General features: G+C 38.1%; 3 protein-coding genes across 4 annotated transcripts; 1 reads left to right on the plus strand and 2 right to left on the minus strand.

The window, feature by feature from the left end:
- Window positions 1–242: 242 nt before the first annotated feature.
- Window positions 243–5,256, minus strand: LOC6637944. 2 transcript variants are annotated; one of them, XM_047010283.1, is made up of 6 exons: window positions 5,109–5,256; window positions 3,775–3,935; window positions 2,319–3,550; window positions 2,159–2,255; window positions 1,437–1,591; window positions 243–1,377 (listed from the first exon to the last, which is right to left on the minus strand). In XM_047010283.1, the coding sequence occupies exons 2-6, from the start codon at window positions 3,842–3,844 to the stop codon at window positions 1,057–1,059; spliced, it is 1,875 nt and encodes a 624-aa protein (XP_046866239.1). In that variant the 5' UTR covers window positions 3,845–3,935; window positions 5,109–5,256; the 3' UTR covers window positions 243–1,056. The 2 variants fall into 2 exon arrangements, with proteins under 2 accessions (XP_046866239.1, XP_002061118.1); XM_002061082.4 differs by lacking the exon at window positions 5,109–5,256 and having other exon boundaries at window positions 3,775–4,059.
- Window positions 5,257–5,586: 330 nt separating this feature from the next.
- Window positions 5,587–8,590, plus strand: LOC6637975 (cytosolic non-specific dipeptidase). The gene is made up of 6 exons (XM_002061081.4): window positions 5,587–5,772; window positions 6,715–7,483; window positions 7,549–7,616; window positions 7,697–7,961; window positions 8,022–8,273; window positions 8,341–8,590. Exons 1-6 carry the CDS (start codon window positions 5,729–5,731, stop codon window positions 8,383–8,385), a joined length of 1,443 nt encoding a protein of 480 aa, XP_002061117.1. The 5' UTR covers window positions 5,587–5,728; the 3' UTR covers window positions 8,386–8,590.
- An 853-nt stretch (window positions 8,591–9,443) lies between these two features.
- LOC6637974 (inactive serine protease scarface) lies at window positions 9,444–27,793 on the minus strand. The gene is made up of 7 exons (XM_047010395.1): window positions 27,750–27,793; window positions 25,284–25,619; window positions 21,306–21,488; window positions 11,150–11,931; window positions 10,939–11,091; window positions 10,606–10,874; window positions 9,444–10,536 (listed from the first exon to the last, which is right to left on the minus strand). Exons 2-7 carry the CDS (start codon window positions 25,602–25,604, stop codon window positions 10,244–10,246), a joined length of 2,001 nt encoding a protein of 666 aa, XP_046866351.1. The 5' UTR covers window positions 25,605–25,619; window positions 27,750–27,793; the 3' UTR covers window positions 9,444–10,243.
- Between the last annotated feature and the right edge of the window lie 106 nt (window positions 27,794–27,899).

The raw sequence follows: 27,899 nt of genomic DNA on the forward strand, positions 1-27,899 counted from the left end.
AAATAATGGATAACATTGATATGTAACCACGACAGACATGATAATTATCTAAACACTTCAAACACTTGTGATAATAAACCGAATAGACTTAAACGAGGCATTGGATATACTATTGTAAATATTAAGTCTCCAACTTAAATACGGATCGATTACATAAACATCTGGTTTTAAAAAGTTGTAGAAATTCCAGGATCGTTAGCTAAGTATTGAATTTCCCAAGAAAATCTGGTAAGTCATATACATATCATTAAAGAGTTTATTGTTTTATAGAAAAATGACTAAACAATATTGATTGCAGTATAAGTGAAAAATAATTTATTACAAAACATTATAAATTAATTGAGAGTGAGATTTCCTTAACTTAGAGAATAATAAATCTCATGACATCATGCAATTTGTTAATATGCCAAAAATAAGTGTTTTTTTTTTGTGGTTTTGTGGTTTTCATATATTAGAATTTAGATTCGTTTCGTTCATTATGAGAGAAAAAAAAACTAAATACATAAAGACCAATTGTTGTAATACAAAAAATTTGTTAAATTGTTTCTCAATGGTTGTACTTAAATTTCTATTACACAAGAATAAATGTCTTTTATAAATGTAATAATGTAATTACAAACAATTTGATTTTGTTTTAAGAGTGCACAGCAAACTTATTAAACGAGCGAAAATACACCCAGATAAGGCAAACGATGTTCATTGTTCATTTTTGTATCGGTTTTTTGTTTTGTTTTGTATAGTTAAATAATTTACGGCGTATCGCTCTATATAGATAGCTGCTGCCATTCTTCCTAGTTGTGACACCTTGTGACACATTGCTACTGCATGGATTATGCAATTTGAATTAGAAGCTCCGCTTTGTGTGTATTTTTTTTTGCCTGCGACTAGTTAAGGATTAATTCAACTAGGAATTTCTAAGCATATGTTTGTTGTTTGTGTTTATGTATGTGAGTGTTGTGTATGTGTTTTGAAGGTGTATGTAAGTAGTGTGTTAATTAAATTAAAATACATGTATATCTAGAGAGCATATGTTGCAATTTTCCAGTTCAGCACAATTCAGCTGCGGTTGTTGAGCTCATTGTTAATAGTACTACTGTCACCGATTGAGTCCTGCAACTCGGTAGCGCCATCACAGGCTGTTTGATTCTTATTGACTGCTGCTGCCATTGCGACACGCCGCTGCCGTTTCATTTCCATCAATTGTTTCCTTTGGGCTTCCCGTTTCAAGGCTGCCGCTGAATTGGCTGATGCCGTCTTGGAGCTATTTACATTTGCATTATTGGTCGTTCCAGTGGATTTGGCTTTTGATATTGAATTGACAGTCTTTCCAGATTTGGGTGTTTGTGCAGTTGTCGCCTTGGGCAGCTCGACCATACGCTGGGAAAAGAGCCAAGTATAAGCAGAGGTTTAGCAATAATTAACCAATTGTTACTCACCTTCCAGTCATTGCTTTTCAACTGCTCAATACTTGCGAATATGGAATCAACTTGCGCCACTTGCAGATAAACCATATCCCAGAAGCCTTGCAAATCATCCACGGTGGTTGGAAAGGCATCTTCCGGCGAGCGATTCAAATTATTGTGACAAAGACCTGGCAATGAAATTAATTAAAATGGACAAATAAATGGTTAATGTCATTCACCCTGTGTGCTAAAAATCAATTATGACGATCAAAGATCTAAGGTCAGAATATTTTGCACTGTGCTAAGACAACACTCTATATGATTGCAATTTCCGGAAGACTTCAATTAGCATCGTTAACATCTCAGCAGCACTCTGACTCGTACAATGAATGACTCAGAAGTTAAGACTCTAACCTTTTAATGAGTGAAAGTCTATTCAACACATTGTTTTTTTCCTATTTAGAATCATCGCCTTGTGCTATAGATAGGGAGCGGCACTTCAGCCCATCCCATTAAATCATCTTCTCTGTATTTGGCCTAATTGTATCTGATTAAAGACCAAATGCAGAGCAAACGAAATGACATATTGATAATGACACAGCTATTAACATTAACAAACAATTTAAATATTTAATGGCTTAAGTGACGTTCATATCCGCGTCTAAAAAATATATATACAAAAATATATATAACCATCCCAAATCCAATGCATTGCGAACTGAGACGCCTTTCACTTTGTCGAAATCGTTAATTACCTTCAAACTGCTTCATTTTCTGCGAGACTAACAAGCGCGCTTTGCCGGACGCCGATCGCAACATGCCGAAAGTGTCTTCACTTATATCGGGGTTATTCTGCAAGAGATTGAACATGGATTAATGAATCGTTTGCAAGAAATCTCCTCTCATTGCACTCACCTCCAAGGCATCGGTATATTTCTCCACAACAGCGGCAAGGGCGAGCAGACGAGCTTGTTCTTCTTTCAGTACGCGTAGAAAATAGTTGCCATCCTTTCCGACAGCCGATGATTGAGCTGCAGTGGTTTCTGAAGACAAATCGCCTGAAATTTTTGTGGTGCCAACATACTCCTCCGAACTCAATTGCGCGACTTTCACCGGTTCATGATCGACAACATCCACAGGAGTGGGTTCTGCCGGTTCTAACTCTGGTGGGGGTGAGCCGCGTGGTACATTCCTTTTGGGCGATACCGTGGGTAACTGAGCCCGAAACTCGTGACTCAAATGCCTGAAGACAGGCAAATCGACATCACCATTTTTGATCACTGCTCCTGCCTCAGGTTGTTCTGCTTTCTCCCGTCCTTTATCTGCTTCCGTTCGGGTGCAGTTGTCCTGCAGCTTTTTCCGAAACTCGCCATAGTCCTTACTGGGCGAGAGCTGCTTAAATTTGCGTGACAATTCAGTGGTCTGTGGCGAAATCACCTCCAGTTTTTGTTGTCTTGCGGATGACAGTCCCTGGCCATGTTTCTTGGGGCTGTAGAAGCCTTGAGCCAAAGCACCTGGACCATAGAGACGCTCCACACGCTGCTGAATGAAGCTGCTGGTGGCCCCACTCGAGCCATTGCCATGTTTACCGTTTTCCACGGCGTGGCCATTGCTTTTGCAGTTATTGTTGTTGTTAGCTTCCACCAGCGACCCCGTAGAGGGGGGCTGCTTTGTGAGTGGCATGCCACCACCGATCACTAACTGTGGCGCCGCCAGCGAGTTGTGACGCTTGCAATACTGCAGACTGCTGGTAGAGGGACGGATGGGAGAGACCTCTCGCGATTTGTTGATATCCTGGCGTATCTTTGAGTCGTAGGTGGTCAAATTTGAATAGCCGTTTACACAACAGGCCAGATTCAGATAGCTGGGCTTCTTCTCGGCTGCGGTGACTGCTGAGTGGTCAACGGCATCTGCTTCGTTTTCTGCATCCACATCCACGTCCACATCGACGCTGGCGGCGGCTGCGGCGGCGGGGGGTGACAGCACCATGCGCACTTTACCCGTAGCTGGATCCACGTAGGCTGTAGTTGTGTGCTGCGGCTGCTGCGGTGACCGGAGCGTGCAACGCTCACGAATATTGGCAGTGAATTCTCGCGTTATATCCTTCACAGATAGTGGCGTTGGGAAGTTCAGGCTGCCACTGGTATCTGGAAAATGGAGCAACATTCAATAATTAGAAGAGTCGGCATACATTTTAATCAGTTGTTTAACGATGCAAGACAACGGGGGGAAACGCAACAACAACGAAAGCAATCATCACAAACAAAAAGCAATCAAAAAGAAGAAGAAACGGGGCGCCCCTCTCACGCAGAATGTGAGGTTAGGGCTTGTTAGGAGGAACACAGTGATGGTGAGGGTGAGGGGAGGATACCTGATATTTCGGATGAGTCGGCATCTACATCGAGTGAACAGCTGCCGATGGAATCCAAGCTGCGATCCATGAGAGATTTGCCCAGTGAGTTATACAGAAAATATATAATTTGTCTTGCCCACAACACTTGTGTGTACACTAATTTTTAAGTGCTACGAGATCTAGATGAGATTTGAAAAGTTGGAAAGGAAATGATATATGTAACTCGGATTGCTGATTGCTGGTATCCGGATTCCGGATGACATGATATTCGTTGTCGCTCCCAAGTAATGAATTGACGCCTACTGCTGCTGATTTCTGTTGTTATTGTTGTTTCTTTTTTTTGTTTTTTCGTTTTTTATTATTATTATTATGATTTTGTGCAAAGGCAAAGAGAAATGCAGTAATTTATTTTATAATCGCAAAAACAAAAAAAACAATTACAAAGCGGAATGGCGAGCGAGTGGTGTGGAGGGCGCGAGGGCGGGCTGGTTATATATGTATGTATGTATTTCTTGCGACTGGGGCGATGGCTAATAATTTGCCATTTATGCAAAACAGAGCACCCAGTGCAGCTGTTTTTTTCCGGACTGCCTTTTCTGTCTTTTTTTGGACAAATGATTAACTGTGACTATGATCGAGTCTCTCGAGGGCAATTAGACAATAGCAATAGCAGAAGCAAAAACAACAACAAGTATGTATCTCTAGCTATGCGCCATATTTGCTATTGTTCTTGTTTTTGTTGTTATTGTTGCCTTGATCGGGCTGCTCTAACGGCACTGTCATCTAAATTTCCAGTTCCGCTTTGCTAGCTCTTCGCCGTTGGCTTTTCTGCGATGTTGTCTTCTCATACACTTTTGCCCAAAGAGCTGCGCGGTTTCTTAACATATCTAACGATATTTTTTTTGCAAATTAAGCTGTTGGAATTTATTGCATTTGCAGTATCTAATCAATAATTCATTAACGACTTGACGTGGCCAAATTTAACGATCACTACCTAATTCCTATAAGAAAACCAATGAGTTTGCCCTTAAGAGCTGACATTTGGCATACTCCCTTTTGAGGGTATTGCAACTTCGTTGTGGCCAAATTGGGAGCGGGACCATTACTTTTGTTGTTGGTTCTTGCCACTCCATGTCTAATTCCCATGCCAAGTTGGAACTGAAATCAACTCCGGCACTCTCTCACACACACACACACACTTGCACACGCATAACTATTTATAATCCGGCACAACGACATAAACGGGAACGGGAGTCGGAGAAGACGGAAAGAAGCAACACAAAAACATGACTATGACAATGCACGCAATCTGTTCTATTTTAGTCGTGGAAATGGAATTAATTTAACCTTACAAGGCAAATACACTGAGGCTCCTGCTCCTTGAAGGCCTGGCACATTTGGGCCACGGCTCAACCAATTTCTTTCCAGCAAAACTTAATAATAAATATAATGAAACAATCCGAAAAACAAAGTTGACGCGACCAAAAGTAACAATTTAGTCCACGGTGTTGCCAGCTAGCAAGCAGTCAACAATGTTGCCATATGACAGAACTGTTGATTTTCTGCTAAGAGGGCGTTTACATTGGCAATGCATTAATTAAAAAAGTGCGTTTAGGAAAAGTCAAGACTCTAATATAAAACTTAAGTTGCGTCGCATTAGAGCTTTGTTAATTGTATTTCAAAGACAAATTACCCCAACGTTGCTATATTAGTTAAATAACTATGCCGCTGTCAATCTCAATGCAGTGTAAGTGCGGCATAATTTTATCATCATATGGCCACACCTAAACTTAGTATTTTTTTGCTTTTGCCCGAATCCGGCAGAAAAAGTGCTAACGCCTGAGCCAATTCTTCGAATAAACAGCGGTCGGAATTTTATATTTAAGCGGTTGCCTTTAGAATTACAATTTAGTGATTGTTTTAACTAGTCGCTAGCCAAGTTGACCAGAGTTCTTTGGATCCATACAATAAGATGGCAGAAGTACCGCTACCCAATGAACTGCAGCAGCTTTTTGCGTAAGTGAAAGTATTTTTGCGTGAGTGAGTATGTGTGTGCGTGTGGGTGGTTGGGATGCGGATGCAGGATGATAAGTTATCTGCCTATATTTGTCACTTATTGTGGGTTTTATTGCTCGATTTTGATAATAGAATCGCCCTCGTCAACAACATGAAACTTTTACAATGACAAAGAGTAAACACGATAAGGCTGGCTAGGAGAAAATAGAAATTTTGCACGTCCATCTTGCGGTACATATTTGTATACCCTTTCTAAGCATTGGTACATTGATTTTCTTATTCCATTTAAGACCTTTTTTTATGTCACTTTTAGTTTAGAACTAAAAGTTAAAATATTGTTTTCTCAGCTTTTTACTTAATTGTTTTTATTTTTTTGTTTTCTTAACCTATCCTACTTTCTTTTCTATGCTTAGTGTCTGAAAACAAACAGGTTAGGAAAGACCAATTGGAACAATTCTACAATGGTTTGGTTTCCGTTAGTTTCTTTGAGCAGAATTTTCCAATTAGAATCCACTTATTGCACTTGAGAGTGTAAATTGAATTCGTAGCATGCAAAAATAAATTAATATTATTATTTTTTATTAATGCACGCTCACATAGATATGTGCGAAATGTATATAAATATATTATATACATATGTATGTATGTACGTGCATGTCAAACACTCACACACACAAACAAAGGTGATTTGCATTTTATCTTGGGCTAGTGCTAGACTGGACGAACTGTTATCGTCTGTTTCGCTTCTGCCCACTTTCTTTGTTAGAATTATGTGACCCATGCAGTAGATTCGTCTACTGCCCCTCCCTAATTGGGGTAACCGCATTCTGACATGTGGTTACCTCTTAATCAGTTTCACACGCCCCATTTATCGGGGATAAGCAAACCCAAAGTTCGTATCACTCTGTGTAATCTATGTATTTTTTTTTTTATTATTTTCAGTTTTGTGGAGGGAAAGAAGTCTGATTACATTGATACCCTCAAGACTGCTGTGGCCATTCAGTCGGTATCGGCTTGGCCAGATAAGCGTGGAGAAATTGATCGTATGGTGGACTGGACCGCAGATAAATTGAAGGCTTTGGGCACTGAAATAGAATTCGTTGACTTGGGTAAACAAACGCTGCCAACTGGCGAGGTGATCCCATTGCCGAAACTCTTGTTGGGCACTTTGGGCAAGGATCCCAAGAAGAAGACTGTGCTGGTATATGGTCACTTGGATGTGCAGCCAGCTTTAAAGGAGGATGGCTGGAACACAGATCCTTTTGTCCTGACTGAAGTCGATGGCAAGTTATTCGGACGCGGTGCGTCCGATGATAAGGGACCTGTTTTGTGCTGGATTCACGCCATCGAAGCATATCAGAAGCTCAACATTCCACTATCTCTTAATGTGAAATTCGTCTTTGAGGGCATGGAGGAGAGCGGCAGTGAGGGTCTCGATGAATTGCTTATGTCGAGAAAGAATGATTTCCTTGGCGATGTTGACTATGTGTGCATATCGGACAACTATTGGCTGGGTAAGAAGCGTCCCTGCCTTACTTATGGCCTCCGTGGTCTGGCCTACTTCCAAGTGGAGGTAGAATGCGCTACCAAGGATCTGCACAGTGGTGTCTTTGGCGGCACTGTTCATGAAGCAATGCCCGATCTCTGCTATCTGCTAAGCCAATTGGTCGACAAGGACACTAAAATTTTAATTCCTGGTGTCGATCGCGATGTAAGTCTGGAATATTTCTTGCTTAACCCAATTCCTGTTGCTAATGCTTCGTTTACCCCAAAAAGGTTGCTCCACAATTGAAGAACGAGGCGGCAATCTATGAGAACATTGACTTTGAAGTGGCTGAGTACAAGTTAGTTAATCTAATCGAGTGTCTGATCGTAAATCACTGCAATCTACAAAAATGTTTCTAATCTCTCTCTCTCTCTTTAGGAAAGACGTTGGTGTTAACCACCTGCCACATAATGGAGACAAGACCAGGCTGCTTCAGGCTAGATGGCGTTATCCCAGCTTGTCCATTCACGGCATTGAAGGCGCTTTTTATGAACCTGGAGCAAAGACTGTTATACCCAAGAAGGTGATTGGCAAGTTCTCCATTCGTCTAGTACCCGACCAGGATCCAGACCACATCAATGAATGCGTTACCAACTACATCAACCAAAAGTGGGCGGAGCGTGGGTCACCAAATAAGATGAAGGTTTGTCCTAAATCAACCAACTTTTTACTTCTGTTTACAATGCTTTTCTTGGGTTCGCAGGTTGTTATGCTGTCTGCTGGCAAACCATGGACTGAGGATCCCAATCATCCACATTACGAAGCTGCCAAACGCGCTGTCAAGCATGTCTTCCATGTCGAACCCGACATGACCCGTGAGGGTGGTTCCATTCCTGTTACTCTTACCTTGCAGGAGGCCACTGGCAAGAACGTCATCCTGGTGCCCGTCGGCGCCTGCGACGATGGTGCTCATTCTCAGAATGAGAAAATCGATATCTACAACTATGTCGAGGGTGTAAGTATTTCTTTAAAACCTGACATTGAAGTTTAGATTACTCACTCGCATTATCTCTTGCTTTTAGACTAAATTGCTCGGTGCCTACCTTCACGAGGTTGGAAAGTTGTAATCACCTTGGAACGAAAGATTCACACACAAACATAATCACATTGAAACGTCACAGCTGTGCACTTATTTTTATAAATTTTTCTTTATATACAATATACTATGCATGAATTTAATGTTTTTTCAAAGAAATAACAAAATGAATATGCATTTATAAAAAAATTATCACCAAATGTGTGAATAAAATTTTTATTTCCTAAAAAAAAAAAGTACCAGAGGGAAAAAATTTATTTTCAAACTGGAAATACGCAAAAATTTTAAAATAAATTAAAGTTACTTTTCATACATTTTGAAATTCATTGGAATCGTTGACAAATGACGAAAATATTCAGACCTGTCCACATTTCCGAAAACTCATTTGGAAAACTCATCCGTTTAATAACCAGGACGTTTTCAAATTGTAATTTAAAATAGTAATGTTTGTTTAACGAAAAACTGTAAATAAGCAAACGATAAAATTATATTTGTAAGCGAAAGTGAAAATATTTCAGACTCGAAAAGGAAAAAAGACCTGGTTTGCTTCTTGGTCTGCAACAATGGAATTAAAATAAAAATAATTTGAATATATGGCATATTCTAAAAAGTAAAAGTGTATATTCATAGTGTTAAGTTTTCTAGATTCGTTAGGCCTTTAAAGAGTTTTCAAATTTATCCTCAACACATTGGAGTCGAGTCGTCTCGACACTTCTATATTAACCCCAACAAGGGTAAAACACAATTTCTGTTTAAGATTAAATATCGTGGTCAGCTGAAATGGCTTCACCAAATCTGATTGAGCAAAGAAATATACAAAACGAAACATAAACAAATATCTGTAATATCCATCATTTCTATCCTTTCCTCTCTCCGAAATTAAACACCTCCCTCTGCTACTGATCTGCAAAGTATTTTTTAAACTTCATTTAACGGCATTTTTGCTTTTCAAATTTTACTCAAAGTGAGTAATGTTAACTCATCCAGCCTGTTAGACTGTTAACTAACATAATACGTTACCATACGAAATGTTGAAATAAAAAATACGATACGATATTATCTAAATAATTTTTCTTTATTTAAAAATTAAATTAGAAACTAAATTTAGACGCATAGACACTTTATACAACATGCTTAGTGCTTGTATTACATTATTAACATATTACGATATAGGAAAAGCTTTAAATAACAGTAAATGTATGTGTTTGTGTGTGTGCAGATGCAGGTGTGTTTGTGCAGGTGTAGGTATATGTGTGTGGGGTGCTGTATATAGGCATGTGTTTGTGTGTGTGTATGTGTCCTGTTGAAGGACCTTAAACTTAAGACAGAATAATAGAAAATTGAACAAAAAATATTTATATAATCTCAATATTTAATAGATCATGGGGGCGGATTGCTTGTGCGTGGGTCTAGGGGGAAGGTGAGGAAGGTTTATCAGGGAGGAGGGGGGAAGTAGATTGCGTTGTCCTACTATTGGCAATTCTTGAGTTCGTTTTAAAGAACCTAAGGCTTATGATTAAATATTTTTACCCTTTTCTTTCCTGTTTGTTTCTTCTTTCTTTCTGTTATCTTTTTTTTCTTTTTACAACTTGCTGTATCTATTAATCCTTTTACATTAATTTGAAGTGAAGTTGAATTCGTTTTGCCACACCAATGTGACACAACTGGTCTGTGTGTGTTTCTGTGTTTGTGTGTGTGTGTGTGTGGGGAGAGCATTGTGACTTTGAATAAATATCTATTAAGTGGGCGTGGCATTTGTTTTGGGACTATGAATAACAGCAGTGTATGAACGTTGGCTAAATTACAAATAGTTCAACTAAAAACGTGCGATCTGATCTTCTGGACTCCTTAGACACTTAGTTACTCATTCTATCAATTCCTGCAAGGACCTAGAAGCGTTTCAGGAGCAGCGGCTTGTTTCTATCGGCAAATGCCGTGTTGATCCATTTGATATCCGGCTTGGCAAATCGCACCGACTGTCCCTCGCCGCAGTTGCTTTCACCGCTGAAGACACCCTTGAGACGGACATTTGACCCACTGCCGCAGGCCAGCGCACTGCCGACATCGAATTCGCAGGCATCGAATTTGGTGGCACTGCAAACGCCGGTGTTATCAGCTCCGCAATCGCTGCGAGCCTGTGCCGAGGTCTCGGTCACATGCATAATAGCTCCTTCCTCATGGACTACAGAGAGATGGCGAAAAAACAATGATTAGCCTACCAACTTCAAAGACATCTTTCTTAACAACTCACTTGACAGAGCCTGTTTGCCCCAACCGGTGGTCACACACTGCTCCGATGGCTTGGGATCCTCGTCACTGATGCAAATGGGCTGAATGTGGGTGGCGAATTCGAAACGCTTCTGGAGACGAATGATGGCCATGTCATTGGCATTGGTTGCTGGATCGTAAGCGGGATGCAAATCAATGGTTTGGGCTCCAACCAACTGGAAGGGTAATGGTTCATTGGTACTGCCCAATTCCCATTCACCGGCCTTGATGCGTACATCACCAACAGGGACACTAAAAGAGAAGTAAAGCCGCATAAAAACCGCTCATATCCTGATAGGTATTCCTTGAAACTTACCCATTCAGACAACTGGCTGTGCTCAATACGAATTCATCACCAATAATGGCACCACCACAGAGCAGAGTCTTGCTGGATTCACGCAGGATCATTGCTTGCCATGGAATTTCAGCAAAGTTGGCATCCAAATCTTTAATTCCAGTGGGCTTGGTACTATAGAAAAGGAAAATTCAGTCATTCAAATCTCTTGATTTGATTCTTTTTTACTTACCGCTTGTTGCGAGTGGCACAAACTCCAGCCAGATTGACGGGCCAAGGATCAACATAGTTGGGATCGCGACAACACTTGCCAGGAGCTCCGTTCTCGGGTTGCAGACAATCGGTGAGTGGGACACGGAATGCGGCCTCCATGGGAGTCAGTTCGATGGGGGTCTCACTGAGGACACCGATGGCATTGCAGTAGTTCTCAGCGGTGCAGACGAGAGCGGAAGCGCATTTGGCAAAGTGTTTGGGCACCTCAACGGACTTGGGAGTGGGGAAAATCTGGGGTGAAAGCAATTCCTCGCCACGGTAGACAGGCTTCTCGTTCGAGGGCTGGGGCACACGATCGGGCTCATAACGTGGGGGCTGAGTTGGGCGCTCCCGATGAGGAATCTCATTCACTGACACTGGAGGCAGATACTCATTGGTGGGACGACGGGTGGGCAATGGCTGGGGTTGTGTTGGTCTTGGGGCACGTGTGGTTGGTGGCTGGGTTGGACGTGGCTGAGTTGGTGGTGGTGTATAGACAATGCGACGTGTAGTCTGTGGTGGCTGATAGGTTGGACGACGAGTGGTCTGAGGAGGCAGATACTCATTGGTCGGACGAGTGGGAGGAACTCCAGTCGTTGGACGATACGTCGGCTGTGGTTGAGTGGTGCGCGGAGCAGCTGGCACTGTGGGATTGGTGGGCAGGGGGAAGTTCTTCTCGGGCAAGTTGAAGATGTAGCCGTCCTCGGTGAGAGTGGTGGAGGGCATGCGGCAACAGATCTCGGGAGCATAGCAACGGTTTGGCTACAAAACAAAAAGAGATAATCGAAAATAAGGGGTTAAAATCAATAGGTAATGGGTGTCAACGCATGCTTTGCCACATCGATTTAAAAAAACCAACACCAGCTACATACATACATCTCCAGCAACATCAGCTACGTGCCAGCCAAGTCGTGTCGTGGTCGTGCTTTGGAGTCCATGAGCCAGCGCATTAAATTACACCGACAGCGGCAAGCAGCAACAACCAGCTAACTCTGCTAACAACTTGACTGGCAATGTGTTGCTACCTGGTCATTAAAATGGCCAATGCTGTGGCTGCTGTCAATTGTTTTTGGTTTTTTTCTTTGGTGTGAATGTTAACCCAGAAAATTTGCAGTTTCATGGTGCAATCCCCGCCGGAGGTGGAGTTTTACGACATGCAGATCTGATCTCTGGAGAGAGATGCACATGATGCACATGGATGAAGATTGAAATCAAGTTTGTCGCCCAAGTCATGCTTTTATTTCACTTAAATGATCAACTAGCATCAGAAATTTCAAACACATTTTCGAACAGTGTATGCAAACACACACCCACAAGTCAGTCAGTCAGTCAGTCAGTCAGTTCGTCAGTCAGCCAGTCAGCTAGAAGATTTGCCATTTAAACGAATCATAGAGTCAAATGATGGCAAACGGAAAACATTTGCCATCGCTCTGTGGGTGTCTGACAATGAAAATTGATGACTAAATCAATATTTAAATCTCAATTTTTTGTTGTCGAAATATATTTTTATAAAAAATAAACAAACAACAACACATAAATAGATACAATAGTTAATAAATGTATGTATTTATAGAATTGTTAACAGGTTTATTTATAAGCAATTAGTTAGTGGACAGCAAATTAAATAATTTGTATTATAGATCTCACACACACACACACGCACACTCACACACGAACAAGAATTATGTTTTGAGTCGCGGAAACATAATACAGACTTAATAACATTAATCGTAGCCGCTGCTGAATTCCATTTGAATTTACAACATCAAAATAATACAACAATAACTAAATATAATATTAATTTGCATACATTCTGATCTAAACAGGGGCGGTTCAAAGCATATCAAGGGGTATGCCAAACTCTCACTTTCTTGCTCCAAGTACAACAATTTAAATAAAGTTCCTAAGCTTCCATAAATTTAAACGAATGTGTTTTTCCTATAAATTTGATTGCTAATATTTACTAATTCTTTTAGAAATTTTTAAAATTTTGCAAAATTTTCTATACTGTTTACTAGTTTGAAATATTTTGAAGGGCTTACAATTCGAAATTTTCTCAAGCTATAAGTTTTAGCTTTACTTTTTTGATAATTTGACATATTTTGCAATTCACGTTAAACAAAATATGATGTATCTAGATAGGTTTATTTCTATATTATTTATACAATTTCATTTGTTGTATCTTAGTTCTAAATCATTTGCCCTTTCTTATAGTTAGATTTCTCTATTAGGCCTTTAATTTCAAACACATAAACTAAATTCCAAATTGAATATTTGGATTCAATTCTTTCATTGAAACACATTGAAGAATTTCATACTTCGGTTTTTTCCACTAGTCCAAAAGTTTCAGATATTATTCCTGAATCTTTTATCTTATTATATATTTCTGAATTATTCCTGGATCTTTTATCTTATTATGTATATATATAGATAGGTTCTTCTAATTCCGAAAATAGTAATGTCAAATATATCAAATAAGTATATGAAAGAGATCCTAAAAGTTAGGAACTTCATTAAAGTTTTCCTTTAAATCACATTGTTAACTCTCTTACTTAAGATTTTTTCATTAGGCCTAACATTTTAGACATGCGAAATTCTTCAAAATATTTCCAAATAGAAAAAAATATTGGATAGAATCTAGTCTAAGATATATCTCTGAGTTTTTAAGCTAAGAAATTAACTGTAGTCAAATGAGTTTCCCAAAAAAGCTTAGGTCATTGGTTTAACTTGAAAGAATTTTATGTTGCTTGAGTTGTCTCTCATTCTCTCTGCCCACATGATCCGCCCCTGTTCCTGATGATGATACCAACATTCAACAACAACAAAAACTATTTACGAGTATTCTTTAGCTGCCAGCTTACGCAACCTTTTGTGATAATCATCAACAAAAGAATTGAATAAGCTTGCACACTTTTTTATGACCGAGTGGAAGGCTCTAAGAGAGGTGTTGCTGGTCTTTTGTCGTTGTAGTTGTTGCTGTTGTCGTTCCAGGTATCTTTTCCCACACGCAGTCGTCGCAGCACAAGTCAAGATGTCAACGGGACACGACCTTGTGGTTTATTGTTTCGCGCAATTTGTAACTCATAATTCAGACAGAGGCAAGCCTAAATGATGGCGTGGGTAATGGTTAAATAATGTGCTCATTTGTTAAAAATTAAGCAAAAGAAACCAGAACGCTGAAGACTGTCACTGACAATCTGGGCTGAGAGTGAGATAAATTAATTATAATAATTAAAATATATTTTGCATATATGTTTGTATGTGCTTCCGTTTGACAAGTCTGTCCATCGACTGTCTGTCTGTCTGTCTGTCTGTCGGTTTGTCTCTCTGTCGCTGTCGTTCGCTGCTGACCTGGCCCAATTTTGCATCATTAATGGAATTGACCATTATCATTTGCCTTCGATACTTGTCCTTCTGCGACTAGCTACATTTAATTTCACAGCATTATCATTAGGCGCAACTTGGCGACTGAATGCTTGACCCTCTGGCGTAATTTTCATCAATTAAGCGTTAATCAAATGTTATCTTAATGTAGACATCAATCCGAATGGACGAGTAAGCAGCTCACGCATTTTATTTAGCTTTATGTAATATATGTTATCAATTCGGGATGCCCACAGATGCCCGTCCAGATGCCATATATATATATGTATGTATAAATATATATAATTTTGATCAATGACAACAACAGGCTAAGGCTGAGGTCCCTTCGACGTCGTTGAAGTCGTCGTTGTCATGTTGGTCGTCTCTGTCGTCTTCCACCTGATCAACGATTACCTGCATTGCTTATGATCAATCATTTTGGAGCCAAAAGATAACAAAAGCGACAACAAAAACCACAAGCTACTTGTGTACCAAGCGACAGCTAAAATATGTAATCATCAATAACAACAACAACAGCAACGCCAAAATGCTTTTAATAAATGTTTGTTGTTGTCCAGACAAGACAACTTTGCCCAATGTTGCCCATTGCTGTCGTGCTGCTGCTGCTGCGTTGTTGTTGTTGTTGCAGCAGCAGCTCTTGTCTCTTAGATTGCCTGGCGCAATTTGTTAATAATGTTGCAATTACTATAAGTATGTATACATTAATAAAAATGTATATACATATACATATATACAGGTTTCTCATATAACATAATGCCATTGCTAAGTGTGGCCAAACAGTTCTCAAGTTCAGTGTGTCCCAGTGGTTGCAGCAGCAGTTAAAACAAATGACTTAGGCGACAAACCTCCAAGAACTCAAATTTGTTTTGGTTTATTTGCTGATCTGTGTGTGTGTGTTTGTGTGTGAAAGATGATTTGCATATTTTGTATTGAAAGAGTCTTGAAATAATTTTAGCCATAGAAACCATCAGATTGTTAATTGATTGTACATTTATTGAGGTATAACCAACAATCAATACATCAAAATGGTTACAGATGCGACAAAGCTTTGAATAGAATCTATAAATTAAAGTCTCATTAATCATTTGAAATTATTTGATCTCTGTGCTATGCTATTTGTATGCATTCATTTGTTTTTGTTGGCTCTAGATCTAAGATCAATATCAGTTTATTTTCCATATATACATATAAGTATTATCATAAGTCTGGCCAGAGATTATGTAACACTTTTCAGTGTCAAACTATGGAATAATTTGTGATACAGGTGTTAGAATTACTTTTAACTTTCAATAACTATCAAATTTAATTTTAGCTCTTTGCTATTAAAAAATTACCTTAAACAAAGAGCTAAAGTTCTGCATATTGTTATTACTTAATAGAAGACATGAGTCAATTGACCCAGTTTAAACTTGAAATAGAAACATGTCCTTATGACAATCTTCAAATTAAATTCACTAGTCATGTCATATATCTAGATACTTAAGGCAATGCCACATAATATTGTTATAAAATTCTATTTCAAAACTTGTTGAGCAAAAAAAGTAGCTAGAAACCAGAACAAATATAGCTTTCGATATAATAAACTATGGCAATTAAGTGGAAATCTCTTAATTAATTTGCATAGGGTTATGGGTTTCTTTCTATATAAATTAAATTTATTATTTTTCGTTTAAAATCAATTTGCAATAAACTTGTCCAATATCTTGTGTTGTGCAATGCCAAATGTTGAACTTTCCCATTGACTGGCAAAGAATTTATGATACAAAATGTTCCATAGTAAACATGAAATTGGTTTTTATGACAGTATTAATGTGCTACTAACATGGCACTAAATTCTTTCATATAAATTTTGTAGTTGTTGTTGTTGTTGTTTTGGGTTATTTAAGCCAACAATTTATGCACCTATAAAAACACACAATGTTTGATATTTGCTATTGCTATTTTGGTTTGTTTTTGTTTTTTGTTGGTGGAAGAAGCCACAGACTTGGCCCTGAAGTGCAAGCAGATTGCCTGCATTTTTATGACACAGGTTTGTCTAGATACATAAATATGTATGTCTCTACACAAAATATATGTATGTATCTACATATATTTGTGTGTGTGGAGGTATGTATTTTCTTCTTTATGCAAGCAACTTCTAAGCAAAATTTATGCCCAAGACTATAGACATGGGCAGTGGGCAGTTGAGTTAACTTAAGTTGTTAATTTATGTGCAACCCGGGGTGTCAAATAAATTCGACTAAATTGCTTTGACGTAGCCTTACAAAAAAACAAAAAAAATTAAAATCAAATACATATTAATTATATGCTCGACAAAGTTGTCATTAAAACCAAATACAATACACATTTAAATTATAACAAAAAACGACAAAACAAAATCAGACATTGCCATACGAACGATAAACGAAAATTATGCGTGAGCAAGCAAAACGAAGCAAAATATAATTATAATATGTATAATAAAAATAATAAAAAACGCATTAAAGATATGGAAAATCGCTATCAACACACACCCATTCGAAAAGAAACCAATACGAATCCACCACAATATAAATAAACGTTAAACGCTGTCAACGACTCTGCGGTGTTACCACTTTCCGCCCCTCCTCCCGCACCGTCATCTTTTGTAAACGTCTTGGCTAAAGTTCGACCTAGACCTTGGACGTCGTGTCTGCTGCTGCATATTGACGCGGACGTGATGCTCACGATTGCTCTCTATTGCCGTCGTTGTTATGGTCGATGATTCTGCTGACTTATGTTTGCAGGGTGTCAAATGTTGCAGTGGTGGAGTTTGCTAAGGGGGGTCGACACCTACGCCTATGAGAAATTTTCTTGTGATCCAAAGTAACGACTCAAACTATAACGAACTGGGCTAAAAACCTTTCTATGTTTTATTTTTTTGGTCTTTTTATATAATCCACTTAAAGGTACCACAACTAGTTTTTATTCTTAGTGTTTTTTTCAAATTCTTAGTCAGGTTTCTTTCATTTTTAACAACCAGTCAAACTACTTGACCTTGCTCTAACTAAAAATCATTTTAGTATATCTGTCATTGATTTACGATGTGGAAAAAGGCTAAATAAATAAATCTCAAAATCTTGAACAGGAATATATATATTTCAACTAATATAATATATACAATATTTCTATTTAAATTCTTAAAGCATAGACACACACACATATAAAAAAACTCATGGCAAAATGGCAAAAATTATCTATATAAATTTGCATTTAAAGGTTTCGTACTTGGTTGTTCTTGAAGTCAGCTCTAGAAATAAAGTACATAACAACTAGCAAAACTAAGCAGCTTAAGAGAAAAAAGAAATATAAAACCGGTAAGTAATTCAAGTAATTCTAGTAAGACAAATCCGGATTATGGAAATGTTTAAAAGAATTTGATTTCCAATAGTTTGAGCCAAAAGTAGACTTAAATGCCCTTTGGGATAGTGAAGTGAAGTCGAGTCTTTGTTAAAATATTCTTCAAACTTTTAAGCAAAAAATACAAGACTTGTTACTCTTTGATTTGTGTTTATTATTGTGTCTTGTGGATCTCCTTTTGAGAGAACAAAAAGTAACTTTATACGGTTTAGAGAAGTCGACAACTAAATGACACTTAATGTTCTCTAAAGGATTAAAGAGTAATTGCAAGATTGCTCTTTCTTTATTCCTCTTTCTTTTCCCCATTGAAACAGATAATTCATTTGTGGATAGTCAAAAAGAAAGTGGATTTTTGATTCTTCAAGAATTTCTTTTCATTCCACACACAAGCAAGGATTGTAATCCTTGTGTTACACTTAAGTGCATAAAACTGGCTATATCTTTTGGGTTTTATGTAAATCACTTGAGACCATGACTTGAACTTCGTTCTTCACGTAATGGCACGCAAGTTACAGAAATGTAAAACATGCAAGGCACACACGTTCAGTGGACACCGCAAATGAAATGATAAATGGACGGATTGAAAATATGCGCCATAATAATATTCATAATTATATTATGTATGCCAGTGTGTCGGGAGCTCGAGTTCGAGAGCTCGAGCTGGACAGTTTGCGTGTATCCATTAAAACGATGTTTACAGGCAGGCGTTTAACTTAAATCTGTTATCAGGTTGCTTGCAGCCAGTTTTCCACCTCAGTCCAACTCTGACCAAGTTTAGAGACCTTAAGGTCGGTCAATAGCATGAAAACGGCAATAGCATTACAATCCGGGAACCAGATATAGTTGCACATACATACATATATACATATGTATATATACTTGTGTTATATTATTGGTATGTCGGGATCATGTAAACATTAATTGATCAGATATGCGCATTAAGCTCAGGCCCACCAAATCAAACCGAGAAAGCATTGCACTAGACTTGCAAGAAATATAGGTACCAACTGATATGTATATATGTATGTCTGTATGTTGATATACTTATATTTGTATGCGTATTGCATTGCCCTACTTGGATGTCAGCCTTCAACGACCTTGTCGTGCATTCCGCACATTTTTCACTGTTAAACTACTCAGTTTATCCTCTTCGCACTACGAGACTCACTCCTCCCCACTCTTTGCAAATTAGGGATACTCGTCTCGCCAGCTTCAACTGGTTGTCCCTAAAGCTACAGCTGTTGTTGCTGTTGTTGTCTGTCCGAACACTCATCAGAGTGCATCAGAGTGGTTGCACACCCTGTCCCTAGAGTGCATTTTGTTGCATACCACGCAATTGGCGTCAATGCCTGCATAACTTAACGAGTTCGATGCATTATAGTGCGTAATTGTCGCTGAGCGGACGGAAATTATGATGACCACCAACCCGAAATGAGGGACAGCGGGAATGGAAATGAATGCAAAATGAATATTCAAAGACATTAACGACTTTGATTTCACCCTGCATACAAAAGATACCAAGAATCAAAGAGTCAATCAATAGAGGTAAAAAAAACAATTAATCTTTTTTGTTTGTTTGTGTTTTTCTTCTCCTATTCATGATATTGCGAAACAACATGATAAGCTGGTTAGGGCAAATTTAATGCTTCGATCCTATATGAAAATAACAACAACAAGAGCAAAGATACAATACTAAAAACGATTTCGCTTTAAGTGCGATCTGCAGCTGTTCCGTCCGTCTATCTGTACGTCCGTCCGTCCGTCTGTCTGTCTGTTCGTCCAGGTCTGGGTCGCAACATAATTCACTTGCTGTGCTGATTTTTTTTTTTTTTACTCGTTGCATGCAACGACAACAACTGCAACGCGAGCAATGTACGCAACTGACCCGTTTTTTTGTTGCTGTTGTTGTTGTTGTTGTTGTTGGCTATTGCATGTAAACAAATTATGCAATTGCAAGAGACTTGGAGAAAATCTCGAGATCGAACCCGCTTCAGCTTCCAGCTCTCACTTGCCCCAATCTGTCCCTCTCTAGTAGGCCGTAATTTAACACTTTTTTTTGTTGTTGGTTTTTTTTTTTTTGCATGCATATTACATTACTTGTAGATGGCTCAACTGCATTCCAACTTGATTTTGATTGCCGGCCTGATGGCAGTCAGACGTCAAGTTCGTTGCCAAAGTCTTTCGTTTATGCCATTTGCCCACCTTGTGGCTTTTCCGACAATGTCATTGCCACTATAGACATTTTTTTTTTGTTGCTTGCGGTCATTAGTTAATGTAATTGCCAATGGAAATGCATGGAAATTCATGCTGACAATTGGTAATAAGAAGTTAATAGATGTTTTAACAAGCTTAAACAAAGCCAAGTAAGTTCTTTTTAACCATAAAAGAAAGAAGCCGTGAATCATCTTTAGATGAGAAGTTGCATATGTTTTTTGCCCACTGTCATTGAATTAAATTTAATAGACTTAAACATTTTGCCTTGGTTGCCATATTTAATGACAAAACTAATATAATCCATGGACTAATGAACCATAAATTTCATATATGATAAGTAATGTCAGCAAAAACTATTTATATATGGTTTAAGTTCTATACTAAAAACAAAAATTATTACAAATTAATGACAGATTACAGAATGCAGAATACATCAACTAAAATCGCATAAATTAAATGAAACATTCAACTATTTGTTATGTGAAAAGTCCGAGAGATGCTTGTCTTTAGTTTAGATTAGTCAATTGAATTTGTTTGTGAAAAATTTCAGAGCAGAGCAATAGAATTTTTCCGTTTCGTTTCGTCTTTGGAGCTAATTGTGTGTTAATAAGCTGTCAGCAGAGCTGATGTTGTTAGTTTTTCCTTTAGCTAATGCAAAACTGTTTTGCTGTTTCGATTGCTGCATCGCTTGTGAAATGTTCAGAGATTCAAGACTGAGAGTCTGAGATGAACTGCATCTGCATTGGCTGTTGGCTTTTGTTTCGGTTTTGCTTCGTTTTTTTTTTTTGTTGGTTTCGGTATCTGTCTTCTGTCTCTCATCATTGGCACATCAAAATGCGATTTTATGCAGCTACTTTTCGTTAATGGTTTTATATTTCTCATGTCAGAGACCAGAAAAAAAAACAAAAACAAAAATACAAGGGCCTAGAGCATTTTGGGGGAGCTTTGCGTACTAATGATTGTTTTTTCCTACCCCTTCCCCTCCCCCTCTTCTCACTGTTGGAAAAATTTCACAATGGTTTTTCCGTTTTTTCATGTAGTGAGGAAGGGGGTGGGTAGGGGAGGGGGATTTCATTGCTACTGCTGGTTTTTTGGTTTACACCAATTAAGCAAATCGACAAATGACTTCTGATTGTTAACTAACTAACTAACTAACTTACCCCTTGCTTCTTCACATAGTTGATGGCACTGATTTCGCCATTGCGGCAATCTTGTGGGGCGACACAATCGGAATCCCTTGGACAGGTGGCATATGGTACAGGTGTGGTTGTTGTTGTCGTTGTTGTTGTAGTTGTTGGCGGTGCACGATAAGTGCAGCAAATATCGGTCTCTGGTTCGCAATTCTGTAATAGACAAAAATTTCCGAATTTGTAATGAATGAGACTGAATGACTCAATGATAAGTTTATATAGAGATATTCTGCCTACTCCCAAAATGACAAACATCAAGGTGCCAACCAGCACAGCCACTCACAATCAGTTGGGTATAATTAAGATTTGCTGTTGTCGCCGTCGTTGCCATTGCCTCTGGCAAAAGGTCAACATGGTGCAGCCACTTGCATAAATGATGTGTTAAAATGCAAAAATCCCCTCAGTTACCTCACCTCTTTACATTTGCATTGAACTTTGCCGCTGTTCTAGCAAAACCTTCAGCTACATCATTTAACTAATTTGCTGTTCTTTCGGAGTGTTGGTCAGTTGGCATTTAAACAATTGCAAATTAATAACTTTGTCAAGCCAACGATAAAGACAAAGTCAGAGTTCATCAATGGCCAAGGTGTTCAGTATAAAATCGAACAGTAGCCGCAGGCGTGACTCAGTCCCACCTCTTTGAATTATGTGCGAAAAGCCATTTGCTGGTCACTTAAATGCATCCCAAGCCAAAAGAATCTTTCATTAATCTTAATTATGCAATTTTTTAAAGTTATTTCCTAGCCAAAAAGTCATCATTCATTTTTTTGGCCATCAGAACACAAAACCAGTTCACACTCTCTTGCTGTCTGTCTGTGTGTCTCTCTCTTTCTCTATGTCCATCTCTTTCATTGTTTCAAGTGAATTCTTGTGAATATATCAATCAGGCACAAACAAAAAAAAAATATTACAATTTAAACTGTCCAAGCTAGAATTGATGGTCGTCTAATTTATGACCATTTTTTATTACCCGATTCGAAACGTATTTAAATAAGTGTTTCAATGCCTTCTGACCTTGACAAATCAAATAAAGAGCTGGAACTAAAACTAATGCCCGTCACAAAGCGTGTAGAACACGATTTTCGTTAGTTTTTGGCTAAATTTGTTCCCCCATTTTTTTTTTTTTTTTTGGCCTTTTGAAAGTTCTTAACTTAAATTTTAAGTGATCAATTTAAATAAAACCTTTTGATTGGCATTTTAAGAAGAGACATCTTTAAACTTTTGTATAAGTTGCTGTAGCACGTGGCTAATGATCAATTTAAATGATCTTAAAATATATATATATATTCTATATGTTCCCACCAAACCGGAGATGTTTAGTTGACTTTTGACGTAACAGATACAAAAACAGGCTTCTAAATAGGTTGATAAACCCTTGTCAACAGAGATAGAGAGAGAGAGAGATGTATTACTTTCAAACTAATTGTAAATTGCTTAGTTACTCACACAACTGGCAATAATTTTTGACATCATCGTGCTGAGAATTTATTTTCTTCGTATTTGTATTTTATAATTGCCTGTTGTGCTCAAATATATTTTGCAATCATTTCGTTAATTATTCACATCTACATTTACCCAGTGACGTTTGAAAAATATTTTTGAGTTGTTTGTTTCTACTTTTGCTTTTGCTTCTGCTTCTGTTGATTATTGATTTAAGAGCTTTACACGCTATTCGTAAACCTGAGACAATCTCAAAAGAATTCCCCAAAAAAACAAAAACATTTCCCGCTCGTTTCACATCATTAAAATGTGTGAAAAACCAAGCCGATTTCCTTTTTTTTTGCAAACCTCAATTATCTGCAAAGAGGATCTCATCATATTTCATTTAATAACTAGATTCTCAGATTCAGTCTGTGAGTCTGTGTCAAAGTCAAGTTTAGACAAAACAAGTTACCTAATTTGGTTAAACAAATCGCAATGTGTGAGGCACTGACTCAGAACTACTTCTTAGACACCCACACGTCTGCGGGCCACCAACTCGTCTTGGCTTGGATTTGTCATCCAAACTATTTGCCAACTGGTTAAATTTGCCATTCATTTGCTTAGCAATTATTTAGTTTATTGATTTGTTTGCTATTTGAAAAGTGCCTCCAATTTCCAGGTTCAATGATCTAAACTAATTTAATGGTGATTAATTATGTGCTTGCTTATGCCATTTTCGACGAACTTAAGCTCCTATTAGTGTCAGCAATTTAACATGATTCGCATTTGGCTATAATCCAATAGACTTAACTGTTGTTTAACCATAATTTCTGAGTCTTTTGTCTCTAATTTGGGTTATCCCGAAACTATTGGCGATATCTCTGCTAGGCGTTTTGAGATGTTTTTCCTTCTTCTTCTTATTTTCTAGTTGGTGTTGAAATTTTACTTAAATTTTTTTTTATTTTTTTCTCTTTTAATTGAGTTTGTCACCAATAAAATTGCATTTGTTGTTATTTGAGTTGCCAAACTTGTCGTCGTTGTTGTTGTTGTTGTTGTTGTTGCTGTTGGTGTTGCTGCTGTCGTCATATGGTCAATGGGTCAAATGCGCACTCCATGGCAGCAATAATTTTTAATTAAAAAACATAATTCAAGTATTTTGCAATGCCAAATAAAATGCATATTTTATATGCCCGGTAGGCAGTTTTTTTATTTCATGCTTTGCCATGCCTTTTCTTTGGCCTTACAATTGATACAAATTGTTGGGCATAATTTTCAACTGCCAGAAATTAGTAATCTATACATATAAAAATAAATGTTTGTTGGCGTATTTTTTAATAGACTCTAAACAAGTGAGAAATATTTTATTGATTTCTACTAAAAGCTGAAGTTGTCTGTCTTAATTGTTGAAGGGGCAGGTAAAACTTAAAGACTTTGCAGACTGTTTCTCTGAAGTAATATGAACAATGAATTCATTTTAGTTAGTTTAGATAAAGAAATTTGTTTGCGTTTTGCTGATTTAACTTCTTTACTAATTGCCAAACATTCTAGTCGAATATAATTTGCCCTGTTCCCCTTTTTTGATGTCAGTCATTGTTGATGTCAGTGATTTAGTGCCTTGTCAGCTACTGCAAATAAGGAAGCTCATCTTCCATATGAAAAGAGAAAACCGCACATTCATTTCACGGCTACAGACTCTATACAGGTGTATACATGGATGGACAGGTGCAGGTGAGTATCATCAATGTATTGCTTGGAGTTATTTATTGATGCTTAAAGCAAACGTTCAAAGCCAAATAAATATGCAAAAAAAAATGAAAGAGGGGGAGAATGACAGCAGCAACAACAACAACAATATTTACATTTACATAAATTTCTTTTTGGGTTGCGAGGTGAACTTGGCGAGGAGCAATTAAACATGAACTTCGCATTTTTTTTTTTCGGCTGGAATTATTGTTGTTGCTGTTGTTGTTGTCTGTACGAATATTACGAAATTCCCGACGAGAGGTTGTCCGGCACGTACAAACCGGAAAATAACGGTAACTGTGCCAAAAAGCAAAACAAAACCAAAACCAAAATATCGACTTGGCCAACAACAAGCAGAAAAATGCAGATCAGGCTAATCAAGCAGCAACTACGACTGCAATATTTTCAACGTTATCATGGGTAGAGACAGGCTTTTAATTTTTTGTGTTCAGGGCTTTTGAATTGGGGGTGGGGTAGAAGGGTAGAAGGGGGGTTTCGAACTGGGACTGGGACTCAGACTCAGATTCAGATTCGGATTCGGGTTCGTAGCTGCCTGTCAAGACGATGCCATATTTATTATTATATATTTTGCTTGCTGTTGTTGCGCTTGTTGTTATATTGGCTTTCAGGTAAAACCCAAATCAATGCCCAATTATGCAATAGACAACTGGATATTGAAAAAAAAAAATAAAACAAAAAAATCAACGACAAACAAATAAACAATAGCCACAATGAGTATGTACTTTCCCCCTTATTCCTCTATCTCTCACCCAACCAACTTACCTGAATTTTAGGCAACTGCTGGCTATAGAAACCATTCTGACATTGACCCTGACGCACACATTGCTGACCAGGAGCACACTTTAGATATTCCTTGGGTGGCAGATATGTGGGTCCTTGGAAGGGTGATGCCTGTCGGCTGATGATGGCATGATTGAGAAACACATTCGATGTTGGATTCACCGAGAAATGAGTCTCCGGCTGCTGTTTGATACCATTCCGATATTGGCCATTGAGGAACATATTGCCCTTATAGTTGGCATTGGCCAGGGCCAGCATGGCCAATGGCAGGACTAACGCGAACTGCTTTCGACACCGTGACATAGTGGGAAAACTGCTCTGGAAAAAAACGGACAGAAAATATTGAAAGTTACACAATTAGAATAACAATTAACAGAGAATTGTGCCAGTCATTTGTTAAGAATCTAAATAATTCCAGTTGATGTCGTCACTTGGCTAGTCGTGATGACATAATTTCGCAACGGGAATCGTGCAAATGCCATAAATGGCCACACGCAGAGGAGGCTCAGCTCTCTGATGAGTGTGTGAGTGAGCCTGAGCATGGCCAGGTATGGATATGGAGATTTGCCCCCTCCGCAATATCCATTGGTTAACACGGCAAATGGCACTTGCTGTTGCCACTGCTAGATAGACTGGTCGTCTAACTAACTAGCCAGTCTGCGTGCAAGTCTAACTGTCTGCCAGAGTTTGTTGCAGGAATTTCAAAGTCTCTGGTAGTTACATCTAAGGCAATTGGCAACTGGTTATGGCCAGGCCTACTACATGGACTCCAACTTCCGAATAGCTTCTTGCAAAAGATATAAGCGCGTGTGCAGTATGCAATTTGTCAAAGATTCTCAGTTGGATAAATTGCAAGTTGGATGCTCAAAACTCATGATGAATGGATTACGCAAAGAGGCGTGTCTTTTGATGGGCGTTCAATGCGATAAGGTAATTTCATAATTAATGCCAGCTGACAATTTAACTTGGCTAAATGGACTTTGCTTATGATTGATGCGCAAACATTCACACATTTAAGTAACTATTTGATGATATTTTGATTGAGCCTGACAACAGAATCGAAATCCGGCTTACAATGATATTGCTGAAAAATTCCCCACCAATTGCTGACTCAATCGATATCATTATGCTATATATATATATATACTAAATCCCAGCTATAGACTTCTAACTCGTAATTTGTCAACCTGAAAGCGGGCAAAATTTGCATGCGGCCATAAACAAAATCTAATCTCAACAAGAACTGAGCTCAGCCATTTGACTGGAGGAAGCGATTGGCAAAAATCTGTGAGCTAAATTGCTGGATGCGTTCGACATGAGTCAATGCTAAAAATAGTTGAATAGCCGCAGTCGAAAATAAATACCTACGAAATATGTAGACAAATACAGGCAAATCAAATTGCTGGTTTTTACCATCAAACCAAATTTGCATAAAATACAATATTCGATTGGCCATTAATTTGTGGCTTATAAATAAATGTAGAAATTCTGCAAAGTTTCTTTTCTACTTTCTATTTCATCAGCGATCAGAATTGTGTTTTGACTGTCCATATTCATAATTTGTTGTCTTGTTTTTGTGTGAGAGCCGCAGGTTATTTCCTACAAAATCATTGACATACATTTTAACAATAATTGATGAACTGAGACGTTTGTCTGGAAAAAGAAACTAACAAATTTGTGTGCGCATCTTTTGTTTGTTTTTTTTTTTAACTTGAGGACATTAATAGAATTTAAATTAGACCCACATTTTTATGGTCGTAGACAAAAAGTTCTAATCGCATCACAGCACAGTTCTTTCCACTCGACATATGCAAATTTTCTCTCCCTCTTTCTAGTTTTCACATAAATTAAAACTGCAAATGTTTGTCTTCTTGCATTTTGCAACAATGCAAAGTTCAGATCGCATCTCTAACAAATAAATTTCAACTTAGTTAAACACAATGCACAGTCGAAATGGTGGCATACAGACAGGCGGACAGACGGACGGACAGACCCAGACAACCACATAGCCACACAGCCGCACAGCCGGAGAGCAACAACTGAATCAATCAAACCATCCATCAATCAATCAACCGCAAATGAGTTTAATTTCCCACCAACGCTACCCACAAAGTCATCGTCATTGTACCAAGCAAAAAGTCAGCCACACAAATTTCAAGTTAACTTTGCTTCACTCCCTCATGTTTTTCTTTTTATTTCGAGGGATTGGATTTGGAATGGAGCGGAGATTATATGAAGTTTGGTTTATCCTTGCAAGTCCTTTTAGTTTTATTTTTTTTTTCAATGGAGTCACTTGTCATATTTATTGTATAAAGTCTTTTAAGCACTTGAGTCTAAAACTTTGTTTTTCGTTTCAGTTTGTTTTTTGTAACATTTTTTTTAAACACAAATTTAAGTATATATAATTTTTAGTTGTTTAATATTTGATCTTTGGTTTTTGATGCTTACACTGAAAAAATCCCAAAAATCTGTAAAACTCGAACGCGCGTACGAACAACTTGAATATGATTGTGAATATTTTTACCAAGATCGCCTGTTTTATATGCGCCCAGCAAAAGCGTTGGAAGCGCGTCGTCTCTGCTGCAGCGCTGCCGCTGC

Source organism: Drosophila willistoni, assembly GCF_018902025.1.
Source record: "Drosophila willistoni isolate 14030-0811.24 chromosome 2L unlocalized genomic scaffold, UCI_dwil_1.1 Seg72.1, whole genome shotgun sequence".
NCBI classification, from domain to species: domain Eukaryota; kingdom Metazoa; phylum Arthropoda; class Insecta; order Diptera; family Drosophilidae; genus Drosophila; species Drosophila willistoni.

What these genes read in the sequence shown, in the direction of transcription:
- LOC6637975 (XM_002061081.4), top strand. Translation starts at nt 5,729, where the DNA reads ATGGCAGAAGTACCGCTACCCAATGAACTGCAGCAGCTTTTTGC. An exon ending in GAACTGCAGCAGCTTTTTGC is followed by an intron (nt 5,773 to 6,714) that starts GTAAGTGAAAGT and finishes TATTATTTTCAG; the next exon opens with TTTTGTGGAGGGAAAGAAGT. An exon ending in TCTACAACTATGTCGAGGGT is followed by an intron (nt 8,274 to 8,340) that starts GTAAGTATTTCT and finishes TCTTGCTTTTAG; the next exon opens with ACTAAATTGCTCGGTGCCTA.
- LOC6637974 (XM_047010395.1), bottom strand. Translation starts at nt 25,604, where the DNA reads ATGTCACGGTGTCGAAAGCAGTTCGCGTTAGTCCTGCCATTGGCCATG. An exon ending in ACTATGTGAAGAAGCAAGGG is followed by an intron (nt 11,932 to 21,305) that starts GTAAGTTAGTTA and finishes TTTGTTTTGTAG; the next exon opens with CCAAACCGTTGCTATGCTCC. An exon ending in TGTGCCACTCGCAACAAGCG is followed by an intron (nt 11,092 to 11,149) that starts GTAAGTAAAAAA and finishes CCTTTTCTATAG; the next exon opens with TACCAAGCCCACTGGAATTA.
- LOC6637944 (XM_047010283.1), bottom strand. Translation starts at nt 3,844, where the DNA reads ATGGATCGCAGCTTGGATTCCATCGGCAGCTGTTCACTCGATGTAGAT. An exon ending in GAAAATGAAGCAGTTTGAAG is followed by an intron (nt 1,592 to 2,158) that starts GTAATTAACGAT and finishes TTTCATTGCCAG; the next exon opens with GTCTTTGTCACAATAATTTG. An exon ending in TGAAAAGCAATGACTGGAAG is followed by an intron (nt 1,378 to 1,436) that starts GTGAGTAACAAT and finishes CTCTTTTCCCAG; the next exon opens with CGTATGGTCGAGCTGCCCAA.